At 40.7% G+C, this 19,145-nt stretch overlaps 1 protein-coding gene across 3 annotated transcripts in view; it reads right to left on the bottom strand.

Annotated features, from left to right (window-relative positions):
- The window catches only part of slc30a7 (solute carrier family 30 member 7), a 65,851-nt gene that overhangs the window by 28,334 nt on the left and 18,372 nt on the right, over positions 1 to 19,145 (bottom strand). For 2 of the 3 annotated variants that reach the window (XM_041207736.1, XM_041207737.1), the window contains 3 exons: positions 8,143 to 8,322; positions 5,702 to 5,758; positions 5,351 to 5,486 (listed from right to left, as the gene is read on the bottom strand). In XM_041207736.1, the coding sequence (XP_041063670.1) occupies positions 5,351 to 5,486; positions 5,702 to 5,758; positions 8,143 to 8,322 (373 nt within the window). Of the gene's footprint in view, positions 1 to 3,678; positions 3,835 to 5,350; positions 5,487 to 5,701; positions 5,759 to 8,142; positions 8,323 to 19,145 lie in introns of those variants that run through there. The other variant, XM_041207738.1, reaches the window with a different exon arrangement.

The raw sequence follows: 19,145 nt of genomic DNA, 5'->3' as shown, positions 1-19,145 counted from the left end.
CTTGGTGATAGTACATTCATTTCCCGCATCTAAGTCATTAAAATATACTGTAAATAGAGACCCCAGCACTGATCCCTGTGGCACTCCACTAGTTACAGATTGCCATTCTGAAAATGCCCTCCTTATCCCAACTCTGTCTTCTATTATTTAGCAAATCCTCTATGCTAATATATTACCCTAACACAATAGGCTCTTATATTATTAAGTAGCCTTATGTGCAGTACCTTATTGAACGCCTTTTGGAAATCCAAATATATTACGTCTACTGGTTCCCCTACATCTATCCTGCTTGTTACCTCCTCAAAGAATTCTAATAAATGTTAGGCATGATTTCCCCTTCAAGAAGCAATGCTGACTCTGCTTGATTAGATTATGTATTTCTAAGTCTGCTATTACATTCTTTATAATAGACTGCAACATTTTCCCAATGACAGATGTTAAACTAATTGGCCTATAGTTACCCGGTTTTTGTCTCCCTCCCTTTTTGAATAAGGGTGTTCCATTGGCTGTTCTCCAATCCTCTGGGACTTTTCCAGATTCTAAGGGTTCTTGGAAGATTACTACCAGTGCTATCTCTGTAGCTACTTTCTTTAATATTCTAGGATGCAACCCATCAGGTCCAAGGGACTTAACGGCCTTTAACCCCCATTAGTTTCCCTAGTACTTTATCTCTAGTGATAATTATTGTATTTATTTCCTCCCCCCACCCCCTTGTGCCCCAAGATTATTTCGTATTTTTGGAATGCTATTAGTATCTTCTACCATGAAGACTGAAGCAAAGTATTTATTCAACTCTTCTGCCATTTCCTGGTTTCCCATTATTTCCCAGCCTCATTCTCTAAGGGGCCTATGTTGACTTTGGCCTCTCTCTTCCTGTTTATATATTTAAAGAAGCTATACTGTCTGCTTTTATATTACTTGCGAGTTTACACTCAAAGTTTATTTTCTCCCTCTTTTTTTTTTAGTAATCTTTTGTTGGTTTTTAAAACTTTCCCAATCCTCTGGCTTACCACTAATCTTTGTTACATTGTATGTTTTTTCTTTTAATTTGATGCTGTCCTTAACTTCCTTGGTTAACCATGGTTGGTTTATCCCCTTCCTTGAATCCTTCTTCCTAACTGGGATATATCTTGGTTGAGAGTCATGAACTATTTTCTTAAATGTCTGTCATTGTTCATCAATTGTCTTTTCTGCTAAACTGCTTTCCTAGTCCACTCCAGCCAACTCTGCCCTCATTCCTTTGTAACTACCCTTATGTAAGCTTAGCACAGTTGTTTCCTACACAAGTTTCTCACCCTTAAACTGAATGCTAAATTCCACCATATTATGGTCACTGTTACCTAGGGGATCTTTTACTCTGAGATCATCTATTAAACCTGCCTCATTACACATTACCAGATCCAAAATAGTCTGATCCCTGGCTGGGCCCACAACGTATTGTTCTAAGAAACTGTTTCAAATACACTATGAATTCTTGCTTTGGGTCTACCTCTGCCAGTTTGGTTTTCCCAATCAACATGAAGGTTAAAGTCGCCCATGATTAATGTACTGCCTTTTATACATGCCCTCATTATCTCCTGGTTTATTCTCTGTCCCACAGTATAGCTACTGTTTGGACTAAGAGGAAAGAGTGCTATCCTCACCCACCATCTGCACAAAATCAAAATACAGGTTCAACCTATCTTGGAACACAAGAAATAGAGCAGGGTGAACAGGCTATATGGTCTACTCCTGCACCTGTCATTCAATACAATCATAGCTGACCTTGGGCTACAACTCCACTTTCCTGCACACTCTCCATATGCCTTGATTCTCCAAGACACCAAAAAATCTATCTCAGCCTTGAAAGTATTCTGCTCGAGTAGAGAACTTTAAAGACTCACAAACCTCAGTGAAGCAATTTTTCCTCATCTCAGTTCTCAATGATCGGCCCCTTACCCCAAGACTGTGTCCCTGTGTTTTAGATTCCCTGACCAATGGAAACAATCTCTGTGTTTTTCCTATCAAACCCCTCGGAATTTTGTGTTTCAATGAGATTGCCTTTCATTCTTCTAAACTCTGGAGAATACAGGCCCAATTTACTCAGCCTATCATAGGACAACCCTATCATTCCAGGGAACAATTTAGTGAACCCTCATTGTATCATCTCCAATGCAAGTCTATTCCCCCTTAAACATGGAGACCAAAACTGCACACAGTATTGCAGACATGGTCTCACCAAAGCCCGATACAATTGTAGCAAGATTTCTTTATTCCTGTAATACATCCTTGCAATAAAGGCCAACATGACATTTGCCTTCCTGATTGCTTGGACCTGCAAGCAAACTTTTGGTATTCCTTGTATGAGCACACCAAAGTCTCTGAGTATCAACATTTACAAGTTTCACATCTTTTAAAAAAAAATTCTGCTTTTCTACTCTTATGACCAAGTGAATAACTTCACATTATACCTCACTTACCATTTTGTTGCTTATTCACTTAACCAGCCTATCTCTGTAGCTTCTCTGTGTCCTCCCAAAGCTTACCTTTCCGCCTAGCTTTATATTATCAGCAAATCTAGATACATTACTCTCTGTCTCTTTATCTAAGTCATTAATATAGATTGTAAATATCTGAGATCCCAGTCACTGATCCTTGCGGCACACTAGTCACAGCGTGCCAAGTTAAAATGCTTTGTTTATGCCGACTCTCTGCTTCCTGTCCATTAATCATTCCTCCACCCATGCTAATATATTACCCCAAACTCTTTCCCATTAACCTTTTGTGAGGCACCTTACTGAATGCCTTTTGGAAATCCAGGTATACCACTTCTACTGGTTCCCCTTATCTTGCAGTCACATCCTCAAAAAACTTCATCAAGTGGGATTTCCCTTTTGTAAAACCATGCTGGCTTGTTCTAATCATACAATGCTTTCTAAGTGTATTGCTAAGACTTCTCTAATAATAGATTCCAGCAGAGGTAAAGCAGCACAAATAGAAGTAAATGGTCTAGGTTTAGTCACCATTAGGGACATGGTTGCAATGTTTTCAAGGTTGGGAAATAAATATTTAAGGGTACACAATATTGTGGAACTTCAGAGAATAGCAAAGGAGGAGGGGTAACCCTGATAGTAAAGGATGACATAAGGCCATAAGTGAGAAAGGATATGGTCTTAGAATATCAAAGTAGAATCAGTATGGGTGGAAATTAGGAATAACAAGAGTCAGAAAACAGTACAGAACAATAGGCTGTTGCCAAGGCAGAACCAGTGCTAGCTACAAACCAGCTAAAGAACAATGTATTAATAGTTTAGAATAGACCTCAGATATAAGTATTTCAGTCTAATAGTAACATGTCTTCAAAGTTTGAAGGTCTAGAACTAAAACATTAACCTCCTTTCTCTTTATAGGTGGATTGGATCTGCTGTGTATTTCAAATATTTTGCTTTTATTTTGACCCATCAAACCTTAGCTTTGAGCATCTCCTAGTGGTAACAACCATTTTTACTGTTAGCAAAATTGCTCTCCTGCAGCTCATCTCCAACATTTCAATGTGGGAACAGAGCACAGTAGTTTGAGGCAAATAATAAAACTTGATTTGTTCATACTTAGAAGGGTGAGGCAAAACAAAAATCACAGAAAACTGCATATTCAAAAATATATCAAATAACTGAAATCTGATACAATATTTACTTATTCAGGAAAGAGTGCTGTCATGGAGGCAAGGAGAATACCACATTCTGGAAGAATTGTGGGAATGAGAGTTCTGAATCCAGGATCAATTTGGAATACTGGAAGGGAGCCCTCACCATCTGGGACCAATGAGAAGTAGATGTCAGGTATTGGAAGGAGTGCCTAAACGTGGGAAGAATATAAAGGATTTATCACTATGGGAGTAATAATGAAGGGATTCTGGCATTTGGGAATACTGGCAGGAGGGAGGCCTGACAGTAACAGCAGGTAGTTTGCAGGTTTGGCAGTGCTGGCAAGGGGATGTTGCATGCGCTTGGGGGGAATTCCCAAGTACTGTGGAGTAGCTATGGGGAATCTCTAGGTCTGGAAGCACTGGGGCAGGAATCACAATACAAAAGTACTGTGGAGAGGGTTTGTCTCGGCAGGTATGGGTAACAGAAGCTGCGGGATAGAGAAGCCAGGAACAGGTAGAGCAAGGTTAGAAGCATTAAGGGGGTGGAGGTAGAATTTGATCACACCTCTATTTGGCCTCCTTCAGGTCTTAACTGTGTTCTGTGTTACCTTTACCCCTGAGCTGAGAACAGTTTTAAGGGCCCTCTTGTGTTTGCAGAAAGTTGACAAATGGTGTAAAATCTCAAAGTACTCGAAGCAACTTAAAATTGGTCTCAGTTAGTGGCCGGCGTATCAGCAGGAAAGCTATATCTTAGATTGGGGAAAAGGCATGGAAGCTAATGGCAAGAAAAATTGGCATGAGGCCTGTAGGTAAGGTGGGTCTGATGAAAGCTCAAGGTTTTACAGTGAAAGGAAAGGAGAGCTTATAAATTGAAGTACCAGAAAACGCTAACCAATGGATGACCAGACAAGTTGAGGGAAGTGGGGAGAAGGGGTAATTAAGTATTCCAGGAAATAAGGATAGCATAGGTATGTATTTCATAATGAAATTAAAATGTTTAACATTCTTATTTGACATTAGAAATTTCAGTTACTGACAAAAGCAAATGACATTAAACAAATGGTTACAAATAATGGAATTAGCACATAAGATTAATGAAGCAGCAGGATCAAGGAAATTAATGCTCCTTCCCACTGCTGCCTCTGCCCTTAAAGCTGTTTATTGACTTTCAACAACAATTTTCTTTTCAAAGTTTTTTATGCAACTTTATAAATAAATTAAAAAATCTAATTGGTGGAAGTGTCAGGTCAAAGAGCAAATAGGTGGATGGGAATAGAGGTTGATGTAGAGGTCAGGAGCAAGGTGAGAAGGAAGTTATGGAGGGCAAGTAACTACATGAGATTGGGGGGGGTGGTGGAAAGAGGGGAAGGGGAGAGGGGGAGTTGCATGTATTTTGGAGGGTAAAGGCAAAGACAAATGGAGTCCAGTACTTTTTATCCAATGCTGGGAAGCTGTCAAGGTGCCAGGAAAGAAGATATGTGAATGTCTTTTTACAGTGAAGAAAAAAGGAATGACAGGAGGGTTTTTTTCTGAAATTCCCATAAAGCACCACTACACCCCCAGCTCCATACATTGACTTCAAGCATACTTAGAGTGAGTTTGTCATCAGTAAAGGCTCATCTGACTTAACTCATTCTCTTAGTCACAACTTGACTCTATACTGTCCTGCAATAACTCTCAAGAACACCCAAAAAACTAGAAGAACAGAAACCCTGAGTTACTCACCTTATTCCTATAAGGAAAGAAATCAACATAGAGCAGATAGGATCTGCTATCATAAGGCCATAGTTTTGCATCAGAAGGGCAGATATTATTACACCTATACTGCCAAGTGTGTCTGCTACAATATGCAGAAAAACTCCTATAATGAAAAAAAGGGGAAGAATAAATTATTTATGCTTTCAAGCAATACCATTTTTGGTAAATAAATATTACTGAATGCCTCATACATTTAGAGAACAAAGAGCAAGTTTAAAAAAGTCTTGGATTGCTTATCAGTTTTTCTGACAAAGGAATAGTGAAGCTCAGTTCAGAGTGTTAGCGGCAATTTTACTTCAAAATTATCAATTCACAAACCTTCTAAAATCTGTTTATTGGATCCTTTTGCTTGTAGTGTATCACACTGGTAATCTTCTGTACAGAAAAATATAGTGCCTATAGTTACAAAACTACAATATATGCATTGATAGAAGATAGTGAGTTACAAGGCAGTTGCATAATTGAGTGTTTCAGGAGATGTCAAAGAATAGTTTGTGGCATATAAATCTTGAAGTCCATTTTCTTAGCTTGGTCACTGGTTTGGTAGCAACAGTTAATTATTTGTGAAACAATTACTCAAATGGTAACTCGAAATCAATAAAAGGAATCATAGAGTTAAATGGCTTCATTCTATGCCTTAATGACTATGGATATCATTACTGATCACACAGCTGGAGTAGAGGAACTACACTTAGAATAGTGAAAAGGGCAGGAATGTTTTAAGTTAAAATTGTAATGTGGTCACCCAAATTGAGCTAAATTTACACTTAGCTATTACCTTAAAGAACACTGCAGGTGCTAACTGGATTTATAGTTTTATGTATTCTGTAATCTATCGGCGTCTTAAATAAACACAGTACCATCAACTGTAAGATTAAGAACCAGGTTGTTTTACAAGTAGTTCATAAATGTACATAAATAGACAAGTTTTTTTCCCCATGTTTAACCCTGGAAAAACCAAGAACTGCATGTTTCACTCATATGTTTTCCTTGGAATAACAGAACCAGAATGAGAAGCAGAAGGACTGATCTAATCTTTAAACATTGATAAAATCGTAAAATAGTCAGAAATGTGCTTCAAATCACAAGCTGCAAACTATATATTTAGCTGTTCCAATACAAGTTTTTCTCCCAAACATAGTAGTAGTTAGGATCTGGAATGCACTGCCTGAGTGTGTAGTGGAGGCATGGTCAATTGAGGCTTTCAAAAGGGAATTGGGTCATTATATGAAAAAGGAAAAATTTGCAGGGCTACAGGGAAAAGGTACAAGGTGAATTGCTCCTTCAGAGGTCCAGCACAGACACGACAAGCCAAATGGCCTCCTTCTGTGCTGTAACTATTCTATGATAGTAATTAAAATACAATTTTGCCCCCTTCTGGTTCTTAAAGGCATTGAGTTGTGCTGATGCATGATTGTGTGGACCACCCACCTTCCAAAACTTCACCAAAATGGCACTGCTTACGTATAGCTTGACAGTCAATTCCAGGAGGCCATCTGAACCAAATTCTACTCTTTCTTCCCAGACATTCCCATTTCATACACCCAAGATATCAATGAGGAATAAGAATTCGAGCCAATTTGACCATCTCCACGTAGTGGCTAGGTGTACTACGAACTGAAAACAGCTGGCTGGATAAAATCAGCTCCCAGAAATCAACCCAAAAGTCTGGAAGATCTGTGTGACTCATTATCACAATGTGATGGTGTACTTATCCACTGGACCATTAGGTAGTTCTTAAGATTGCACTTAGGTTTATGCCAAGTCAGTCTACAACATGTCTCCATATTGCAATATGATCACTAAACTAAGATCATGCATTGCTTTGGGTCATAATTTCATTCTGATCCAGAGGGAATTGGTTGTACTTGTTCACAGAACATTAAAAGCAGCACTTCAGCTTGATACAGCAGTTAAAAGAAACCTCAATCTTAGGTTCTCTCTGAATAGGTATAATATAAAAGCCAAGAGATAATGGTGAGCCCATATAAAACCTTAAGATCACAGAGTACAGTGTGCAAAATAGGCTCCATATTATTGGAAGGATATGGAGGCTTAAAGAAGAATACAATACAGTAGATTCACTAGAATGCTGCCAGATATGAGGAATTAAGAAAAGCTTAAAAATATGTTCATTAGAATAACGCATACTATGCAGTGATGTAATAAGTGTTTAAAATTATGGAAGGATGAGATAGATAGACCATTGGCTCCAGTCGTTGTAAGGCCAAGATCAAGGGGGCACAGAAACAAGTTTAAAAGTGAGAGATGTTTAGGAACTGAAGATGGAAGACTTCTTCAGAGAGCTGAGAGGCTATGAGCTTCACTTCTAGGCATATTAGTTGATACAGAAATTGTCAATATTCAATATTAGATGAAAAGGTGGAGGAAGGGGTTTTCAGGGATATGGGAACAAGCCAAGTAAATGTGATTAGAACTATTTGCTTGTGTAGATGGCATGGATCAGATGGCATGTTTTCCTGGTATGCGACCTGGCCAACATTTCAGAATCAGTCATAACCTGGGCACAAATCCACTGGTTTCCTTAACTATGTTTCATAATCACCAATTATCTGATAATTGACACATAACAAAAATTAATCTGCTTTAACATTGCATAATAATGGTGATGAGCTTAGTGGACCACACACCAGAGATAAATCCAAGGACAGAAACTAAGCACCGTTTGTTTTATTGGCAATAAAGTATTCACCCATTGCAACTGTAGATGCATAGAGAACTGGTATTGCATTACTCACCATGATGGTGCTCCTGAGAATGTGAATGCCCATGCCCATGGCTGTGATCATGGCTATGTAAAGATTTGTGTCCGTGACTGTGCCCGTGCTCTCCGTGACCGTGCCCATGCTCTCCATGACTGTGTCCGTGATTCAGTCCAGGAATTCCTCCATTGAAGAGCGAGTGACTATGGCCATGACCTAATGCAACAAACAAAACAGATTGTTAAAACCGACATGTTTGAACTTAATATAAAACTTACATATAAGTATACAAATCATTTGACCTGTAAATCGTTTTATGTACGCTAATTGCACACTGCAACATAAAACTAAAAAAAAAAAACACTGGGAGCACTGCTCCCAATGCGGTCTCTTCTACATTGGAGACACCAAACGCTGACTGGGTGATCGCTTTGAGGAACACCTTCAGTTTGTCCGCAAGCATGATCCAGACCTTCCTGTCACTTGCCATTTCAACACACCATCCTGCTCTCAAGCCTACATGTCCGTCCTTGGCCTGCTGCAATGTTCCAGTGAAGCCCAATGAAAACTGGAGGAACAGCACCTCACCTTCCGATTAGGCACTTTACAGCCTTCCAACCTTAACATTGAGTTCAAAGCGTATTTTGATTCTCTATTCTAACTTGCTTTCAGGTTAAAGGTAAATAGGAGAAATATTTTACAGATTGATAAAAAGACCAGTAGGAAATTTAAAAACAAATTGAAAAACTGATTAAATAAAAGAGAGATGCAGGGCCAGGCGATGTGTTATAGCTGCATGCTGGGGGAGCGGGTGGACCCCATAATGGTCCCCAGTGACCACATCTGGCGCAAATGTTGGTTGCTACAGGAACTCCAGCTCAGATTTGATGAGCTGGAGTCTGAACTTTGGACACTGCGACACATCAGGGAGGGGGAGAGTTACCTGGACACTGTGTTTCAGGACACAGTCACACCCCTTAGATTAACTACCTTAAATTCGGCCAGTGGTCAGGGACAGGAGAGTGTGACTATGAGTGAGGCAGGTAGAGGGATCCAGGAAGTAGCACTGCAGGAGCATCAGCCCTTGCCCTTATCCAACATGATCGAGATTCTTACTCCCTGTGTGGACAAGAGCAGGGACTGTAGGAAGGATGAGCAAACTGACCATAGCACCTTGGTACAGGGAGCCATTCAAGTGGGGGGAGAAAAGAGAAATGTGGTCGTAATCGGGGATAGTATAGTTAGGGGAATAGATACTGTTCGCTGCAGCCAGCATCGAGAGTCCCCGAAGGCTGTATTGCCTACCTGGTGCCAGGGTTAAGGATATCTCATCTAGGCTGCAGGGGAACTTGGAGTGGGAGGGAAAAGATCCAGTTGTCGTGGTCCACGTAGGTACCAACCATACAGGTAGAATGGGGAAAGAGATTCTGCTGACGGAATACGAGCAGCTAGGGGCTAAATTAAAAAGCAGAACCACAAAGATAATAATCTCTGGATTACTACCTAAGCCACGAGCTAATTGGCACAGGGTCAATAAGATTAAAGAGGTAAATATGTGGCTCAAAGATTGGTGTGGGAGAAATGGGTTCGCATTCATGGGACATTGGCACCAGTATTGGGGAAAGAGGGAGTCTTTCCGTTTGGAAGGGCTCCACTTGAATCATGCTGGGACCACTGTCCTGGCAAATCGCATAGCTAGGGTTGTAGATAGGGCTTTAAACTAAATAGTGGGGAGGAGGGTTCAGTTGCATGGAAATATAAAAAATCAAAGTTTAAGGAGAGGGTACGAGTGCAGGTTAGTGACAAGGCTGATGGTTACCAAAAAGTGAAAAGGAGGGTCAGAGTGTGTGAACGCCATATTGGACCAAAGAATCATATAAGAGTAGGGAAAATTGACAAAAGGGCAAACTTAAAGGCTTTGTATCTGAATGCGCATAGCATTCGGAATAAAACTAATGAGTTAACAGCGCAAAGAGAGATAAATAAGTATGATTTGGTGGCGATTACGAATAAGCGGTTACAGGGAGAACAGGTTTGGGAGTCGAATATCCAAAAGGTAGTCAGTGTTTCGGAAGGATAGGCAGGAAGGAAAAGGAGGTGGTGTAGCTTTGTTAGTAAAGGAAGAGATCAGTGCTATAGTGAGGAATGATGTAGGCACTAGAGAACAAGATGTAGAGTCAGTCTGGGTAGAAATAAGAAATAGCAAGAGAAAAAAATCCCTGGTGGAAGTAATCTATAGGTCCCCAAACAGTAGTTCAGCAGTAGGGCACAGTAAAAACCAGGAAATACTGGGAACATGTAAGAAAGACATGGCAATTATCATGGGTGATTTTAATATGCAAATAGACTGGACTAATCAAATTGGCAAGGGCAGCCTCGAGGGAGACTTCATAGGATGTATTAGATATTGTTTCTTGGAGCTATGTGTTGTGGAACCAACCAAGCAGCAGGCTATTCTGGATCTGGTTTTGTGTAATGAGATGGGATTAATTAATGATCTCATAGTAAAGGATCCTCTAGGGAAGAGTGATCATAGCATGATAAAATTTCAAGTTTGGTTGAGAGCAATGAACTTGAGTCCCACACTACTGTTCTGGAGTTAAACAAAGGTAACTACATAGGAATGAGGGTAGATTTGGCCCTAGTGGACTGGGCAGAAAGATTACAAGGTAGGACAGTTGATGAACAGTGGCAGATATTTAAGGAGATATTCAATTCCTCTCAAGTAAAATACATTCCAAAGTGAAAGATAGATGTTAAGAGGGGGGAAAAAGCATCCGCGGCTAAGCAAGGAAGTTAAAGGCAAAAACTAAGGCATGCCAAATTGCAAAGGTCAGTGGCAGGCTGGAAGATTAGGAAACTTTTAAAGATCAACAAAGGGATAATAAAATATAATAAAAAGAGCAAAGATAAATTATGAAAGAAAACTAGCACAAAATGTAAAAACTGATAGCAAAAGCTTCTACAAGTATAAAAAAGGAAAGAGAGTAGCTAAAGTGAATGTTGGTCCCTTGGAGGATGAGACTGTGGAGTTAATAGTGGGGAACGCAGAAATGGCAGAGACACTTAATCAATATATTGCCTCAGTTTTCACAGTGGAGGACACTAGTACCACACCAATAGTAACAGGTAGTGCAGAGGGTATAGAGAAGTAGAAACTTAGAACAATCACCATCACTGGAGAAAAAGTACTGAGCAAACTATTGGGATTAAAGGGTGACAAGTCCCCAGGACCTGATGGCCTACATCCCAGGGGCGCAAAGGAAGTGGCAGCGGAGATAGTGGATGCATTGGCTATAATATTCCAAAATTCCCTGGGTTCAGGAAAGGTTCCAGTGGATTAGAAAAATACTAATGTAACGCCCCTTATTCAAAAAAAAAAAAGGGGGGGGGCGCAGAAAGTAGGAAACTATAGACCAGTTAGTTTAAGGTCTGTCATTGGGAACTTGTTGGAATTCATTACTAAGGAAGTAGTAATGAGGTAGTTGGAAAGTCAAAATGCAATCCATCAGAGTCAGCATGGTTTTGTGAACTGTAAATATAGTGTTTGACTATTTTCCTAGAGTTCTTTGAAGATACGACAAGCAAAGTGGACAATGGGGATCCTGTAGATGTAGTATATCTGGACTTACAGAAAGCCTTTGATAAGGTGCCACACAAAAGATTAATACACAAGATAAGATCACACTGAGTTAGGGGTAATACATTAGCTTGGATAGAGGATTGGCTAACCAACAGAAAGCAGAGAATCGGGATAAATGGGTCTTTTTCTGGATGGCAAGCTGTAACTAATGGGGTGCCACAGGGTTCGATCCTTGGGCCCCAACAATTTATAATCGATATTAATGACTTAGATTCAGGGATAGAAGGTACTACAGCTAAATTTGCAGATGACACCAAAATAGGTGGGAAAATAAATTGCAATGAAGAAATAAGAAATTTACAAACGGATATGGACAGGTTAGGTGAATGGGCCAAAATTTGGCAGATGGAGTTTAACATGGATAAGAGTGAGGTTATCCATTTTGGTCGGAAGAATAAAAAGGCGACTTGTTATTTAAATGGAGAGAAACTTCAGAATGCTTCAGTGCAGAGGGATCTGGGTGTCCTTGTGCATGAATCGCTGAAAGCTAGTATGCAGGTACAGCAGGTAATAAAGGAGGCAAATGGAATTTTGGCATTTATTGCTAAAGGAATAGAGTATAAAAATAGAAAAGTGTAGTTGCAACTGTACAAGGCATTGGTGAGACCACACCTGGAGTTCTGTGCACAGTTTGGTCCCCTTACTTGAGGAAGGATGTAGTTGCTTTGCAGGCAGTTCACTAGATTGATTCTAGAGATGTGGGGCTTGTCTTATGAGGAGAGACCGAGCAGTTTAGGCCTATGTTCGCTGAAGCTTAGAAGGATGAGAGGAGATCTAATTGAGGTATATAAGATGCTAAAGGGAATAGAAAAAGTAGACGTGGAGAGGATGTTTCCCTTTGTGGGGCATTTTAGAATGATAGGCCATAGTTTTAGACTAAGGGATGGTAGATTTAAATCAGAAATGAGGAGGAATTACTTTTCCCAAAGGGTCGTGAATCTGTGCAATTCACTGCCACAGAGTGCAGTGGATGCTGGGATACTGAATAAATTTGAGGAGATAGACAGATTTTTAATTATTAACGGATTAAAAGGTTATGGGGAGAGGGTGGGAAATTGGAGTTGAGGCCGAAATGAGATCAGTCATGATTGTATTGAATGGCGGGGCAGGTTCGAGGGGCTGAATTGCCTACTCCTAGTTCTTATGTTCAACTTCAGACCATGAACTCTCTCCTCTATCCTCACCCCTCTTTCAAACCCTTTTTTTTTATCCACTTTTATCCCTTTCACCTCATTTTCTCTTTTTTTCCCCACCACCATCCCCAAAAGCCATCTGTTACTTGTTCCATGTTCTTTCACACAGTGCTTACCTTGTTCTATTCTGCTTTCTTACCTTTATGCCACTATCAGCACCATTATTAGCCCTTAGCACTACCATTAACACTCCCTTTATCCTTATGTTCACGACATCTTTGTCAATTTCTCCTTTGTCCCCACCTATCGCTGGTGTTCCATCCATCTTCACCTGCTCCACCCCACTTAAACAGTATAAATTTCACATTTCTACTTCTCTTTCGCTCTGAAGAGTCATATGGACCTGAAACATTAACTGTTTCTCTCTCCACAGATGTTCCCAGATCTGCTGAGTTTTCCCAGCATTTTCTGGTTTTGTTTCATATTTACAGCACCTGCAATATTTTGCTTTTATCTGGAAGCACATGGAGTCACTTTACCAGATCTGTTTAAAAAAAAGTGGCATGTTGATCACCTGCATCTTAGGCCTGAATCAGGTCTCTAGAATTTCAGCTTGTATAAATAGAGGAGGTTTTGCAGATGCTGAAAGTAAGTAGCACAAAGGTGCAGCTTGACTGACTGCAGTGAGGCAGAGTGCTTAACTTTGGGAATTTTGAGAGAGGAGGAACTGTTTTTGTCTTTTACACAAAAAGGAGTGGTCCAAGCGAGGGAGCAGCAGACAGTGAGACCAGAGAGCTGAAGCTCAGAGGAACTAATTAGGTAAGCAGGTGATTGATTGGTTCCTGAGTTTTAATGCTTTTTTTCTCCAAACTGGGGCAATTATTTAAACTGGTACTGAGGAGATACAAGTATTTATTATATTTATAGCTTAACTAGTTAAACTCCTTAATAAATACAAATAATTGTTTCTAAACTTGAAACCTAATTAGTTAAATAAACAATAAAGATGGCACAGCAGGTGAGATGTTGCAGCTGTAGCATGTGGGAGCTTCTGGAAACCAATATGATCCACAACAAACACATCTGCAGTAAGCGGCTGCAGCATGAGGAACCTTGGCTCAGAGTTGAAGAGCTGGAGTCTCAGCTTCGAATACTGCAATAGATGAAGCTGGGAAAAAGCTACCTGGATATTTTGTTCCAGGAGACAATCACAACCCTTAACTTAGGTACACCGCATTTAAGCAATGGTCAGGCATAAGAGGGTGTGGCTGAAAGAGAGGCAGGCAAGGGGATCCAAAAAGTACTAATTGAGAAGCATCAACCCCTGCTGGGTGCAACAGGTTTGATGTTCTTACAGCTGTGTGGATGAGAACAGGGAGGTATTCAGGATGAGCAAACTGCCCACGGCAAAATGTTGCAGCAGTCCATTCAAGTGGGGGAGCGAAAAGGAATATAGTAGCAGGGGACAGAATAGTTAGTTGGGTAGAGTTCTCTGCAGCCAAGAGCCTGAGTCCAGAAGGCTGTGTTGCTTGCCTGGTGCCAGGGTTGTGGACATCTCAGGACTTTTTTTTTCATTCACAGGATGTGGGCTTTGCTGGCTGGACCAGCATTTATTGCCCATCCCTAGTTGCCCTTGAGGTGGGGGTGGTGAGCCTTCTTGAATTGCTGCAGTCCATGTGGTGTAGGTACACCCACAGTACTGTTAGAAAGGGAGTTCCAGGATTTTGACCCTGTGACAGTGAAGGAATGGCAATATATTTCCAAGTCAGGATGGTAAGTGACTTGGAGAACTTCCAGGTGGTGGTGTTCCCATGCATCTGCTGCCCTCATCCTTCTAGATGGTAGTGGTCATGGGTTTGGAAGGTGCTGTCTAAGAACAGAATCTGGGGAGGGGAAGAATTCAGTTGTCCTGGTTTATGTAGGTATCAAAGACATAGGTAGGAATAAGAACTGAATATTTAAGGGTATTTGACATTTTGGAAGAAGAAAGGAAAAGGAGGTGGGATAGCTCTTTTATAAAGTGAGAAATGATCTTGGCCAGAGAATCTAGGTATAGAATTAGTTTGGACGGAGTTAAGAAATAGCAAAGGAAAGTTACTGGTGGGAGTAATTTATAGTCCCCCTAACAGTAAGTACATTGCAGGGCAGAGTATAAATCAAGGGCTTATAAGAAAGGTGCTACAATGATTGTGGGCAATTTTAATCTTCATATAGAATAGACTAATCAAATTGGCAAAAGTAGCCTGGAGGATGAGTTTGTAAAGTGTATTTGGGACAGTTTCTTAGAACAGAACATTCTGGAATCAATTAGGGAACAGGCTATTTTAGATGTGTAAATGAGTAACAAGACAAGATTAATTAATAACTTCTAGGTAAATGATCAAAACATGAGGGTGAGAAATGTGGAACTAGAGTAGTAAACTTAAATAAAGACAACCACAAGGGTATGAAGTCAGAGTTGGCTACAGTGGACTAGGAAAATAGGTTAAAGGTAGATGGTAGAGAAGCAATGACAGATATTTAAGGAGATACTAAGATTATGTAAATGGAGGAGGCACCACTGATGGCTAACTAAGTAAGTTAAGAATGGTATCAAATTGAAAGAAAAGACATACAATGCTGCAAAGATTAGTGGTAGGCCAGAAGATTGGGAACATTTTAAAAATCTACAATTAAGGAGGTAGTAGCAAGAAATCAAGCAGAGTAGAATCAACATGGTTTGGTGACAGGGAAATCATGTTTGACAAATTTATTAGATATGTCTGATGACATAACAAGCAGGGTAGGTAAAGGGACACCAGTAGATGTTGTACATTTGGATTTCCAAAAGACATTCGATAAGGTGCCACATATGAGGTTACTGTACAAGATAACAGCTCATGGTGTTGGGGGTGATATATTAGCATGGATAGAGCATGGATATCTAACAAGAAACAGAGTTGGGACAATTGGGTCATTTTCATGTTGGCAAACTAACTAGTGGAATGCCACAGGGATTGGTGCTGGTGAATCAACTATTTATTCATGATTTGGATGAAGAGACCAACTTATATAGCCAAATTTGTTGACAATACAAAGGTAGGTAGGAAAGCAAGATGTGAGGAAGATATAAAGTCTACAAAGGGATATAAATAGGTTAAGAGAGGGGAGAAAAATTTGGCAGATGGAATATAATGTGGGAAAATGTGAGGTTGTCCACTTTGGCAGGAACAATAGATAAACAGGATATTATTTAAATGAAGAGAGATTGCAGAATGCTGCAGTATATAATGATCTGGGTGTCCTTGTACATGAATCACAAAAAGTCAGCATGTAGATACAGCAAGCAATTACGAATGTTGATAGAATATTGGCCTTTATTGCAAGGGGGATGGAGTATAAAAATAGGGAAGTCTTGCTACAACCACAGTGCATTGGTGATACCTAGAGTACTGTACAGTGCTGGTCTTACAGAGGGATATACTTGCAATGGAAGCAGTTCAGAGAAGGTTCACTGGACAGATTCCTGGGAAGAAGGGGTTGTCTTATGGGGAAAGGTTGAGCAGGTTGGGCCTATACTCATTGGAATTATAACAATGAGAGGTGATCTTATTGAAACATATAGATTCCAAGGATGCTTGACAGGGTGGAAGTTGGGATGTTTCCTCTTATGGGAGAATCTAGAATTTGGGGGGGGACCACAATTTTAAAATAAGGGGTCTCCAATTTAAGACAGAATGAGGAGGAATTTCTTCTCTGATAGTCATCAGTCTTTGGAATTCTCTTCTACAGAGCAGTGGAGCCTGGGTCATTGAATATGCGCAAGGCCGAGTTAGATAGATTTTGATCTACAAGGGAGTCAAAGCTTGGTAGGAAAGCAGGGGTAAGGCCACAATGAGATGAGTCATGATCTTACTCAATACTGGAGTAGGCTTGATGCACTACATGGCCTACTCCTGCTGCTATTTATGATCTTATGGATTGATTGAAAGCAGATTTACATTTCAAGTAAATTACTGATTTTAACTGTGTACAATAAACAAAAAGGAAGATTAAGAGTGGAAAGGGAATACCTGCCAGGGAAGATGTCAGTGGAATGGAATACTAACATTTGTATGGGAGAAGGAACAAGGAGTCTTATTTCACTCCCTCAAGGGAAAGTATTTTACTGAGGTTTAAGTCTGGGGCTCCTCCTAGTGGCACAATGTGTAAATGCAAAACTCAGGCCAAGAGCACATGAAATGTCAAAGATTGATAAAAAATCATTACACAGGAGACCATTCAGCCCACCGAGTCCATGTTGGCTCTCTGTGGACCAATCCAGTCAGCCCCATTTCCCCACTCTATCCCTGTAGCTCTGCAAGTTTATTTTCCTCAGGGGCCTGTCCAATTTCCTTTTGAAGTCATTCATCATCTCCACTTCCATCACACTCATAGGCAGAGTTTTCCAGGTATTTACGACTCACTGCGTAAAAAAAATTCTCCCCCACATCTCCCTTGCACCTCTCACCCTTCTGCATCTTGAATGGTTGAGGTAAATGTACATCTTATCACATATTAGTGTATCAATGCACTACAGTATGGATTGTCTCAGACTCAAGTATAAATTCCAATTAATTGTTATATCATCAACATCCTGTTGCCTTTGAGAAATACTTCCATTTTACAAGTAGGCTACCAATTCTGGATGATGATACCCTTTTGAATATGTCACTTTCAACAATTTACGCAGCAAAACTCATCTGATGCCACTATACAATTCTCATTGAAACCCCCTTTTTGCCACATATACATTACAAAGGTGCATAACTCTCTGGTTAGATGGTACAATTCATTGGAAAAGGAGTCAAATGCTGGTCAGCAACTCTCTCACAGGAACAAAGGCCAAAGTAGAGGGAGAATCATAACAGGATGGCAGTCAGGTCTGGTGCCTGCTTGTTTTTATTTATTTGTTGACAAGATGTGGGCACCACTGGACAGGCCAGCATTTATTGCCCACCCCTAACAACCTTAGAGAAGGTGGTGGTGAGCTGCTTTCTTGAATTACTGCAGCCCCCGTTAGGGAGTTCCAGGATTTTCACCAGCAACAGTGAAGGAACATGATATAGTTCCAAGTAAGGATGGTGTATGGCTTGCGAGGGAACTTGCAGATGGTGGTGTTCCCAAGCATCTGCTGCCCCTGTCCTTCAAGATGTTAGAGGTTGCTGGTTTAGAAGGTGCTGTAAAAGAGCCTTGGTGAGTTGCTGCAGGGCATCTTATAGATGGCACACACTGCTGCCATTGTGCATTGGTGGCAGAGGAAGTGAACGTTTAAAATGGTGGTTAGGATGCCAAACAAGTGGCTGCTTTGTCCTGGATGGTGTCAAGCTTCTTGAGTGGTGTTGGAGCTGCACTCATCCAGACAAATGAAGAGGATTCCATCAAGCTCCTGACTTGTGCCTGTAGGTGTTGGACAGGCTTTGGGGAATCATGTGGTGAGTTACTCACTGCAGAATTCCTAGCCTTTGACCTGTTCTTGTAGCCCCACAGTATTTTTAAGGCTGGCCCAGTTCAGTTTCTGGTCAATGATAACCCTAGGAAGTTGACAGAGGAGGTAACGCAAGGGACGATGGTTAGATACTCCCTTGTTGGAGATGATCATTGTCTGGCACTTGTATGATGCGCAAGTTACTTGCCACTTGTCAGCCCAAATCTGGGTATTGTCCAAGTCTAGCTGCATATGGACACAGACTGCCTCAGTATCCAGGGAGTCACAAATGGTGCTGAATATTGTGCAATCATCTGTGAACAATCCTACTTCTGACCTTATGGAGAGAAAGTCATTGACGAAGTTCAGTGGCAAGCAACATTTGCATCACACATGCCAGACAATAACCATCTCCAGCAAGAGAGAATCTAACCATTTCCCCTTGACACTCAATTGCTGAATCCTTCTTTATCACAACATCCTGGGGTTATTACTGACCAGAAACTGAACTGGACCAGCCATATAAATACTGTGGGGCTACAAGAACAGGTCAGGGGATGGAAATTCTGCTGTAAGTAACTCACTTCCTGACTCCCCAAAGCCTGTTCACCATCTATAAAAGCACAAGTCAGGAGTGTGATGGAATACTCTACTTGCTTGGACAATGGAGCTTCAAACTCAAGAAGCTTGACACCATTCAGGACAAAGCAGCCTGCTTGATTGGCACCCCTCTTTGGCCACTCTCTTTATTCCAAGATGACAGTTGGCACTCGACGATGGAAACAAAAAGGGGTCATTTTAACCCAACTCATCAAGT

The sequence above is a fragment of the Carcharodon carcharias genome, chromosome 16 (assembly GCF_017639515.1).
Source record: "Carcharodon carcharias isolate sCarCar2 chromosome 16, sCarCar2.pri, whole genome shotgun sequence".
Classification (NCBI taxonomy): Eukaryota; Metazoa; Chordata; class Chondrichthyes; order Lamniformes; family Lamnidae; genus Carcharodon; species Carcharodon carcharias.
The sequence above is the reverse complement of the archived record's forward strand: the minus strand, read 5'-3'. Positions and strand labels throughout refer to the sequence as shown.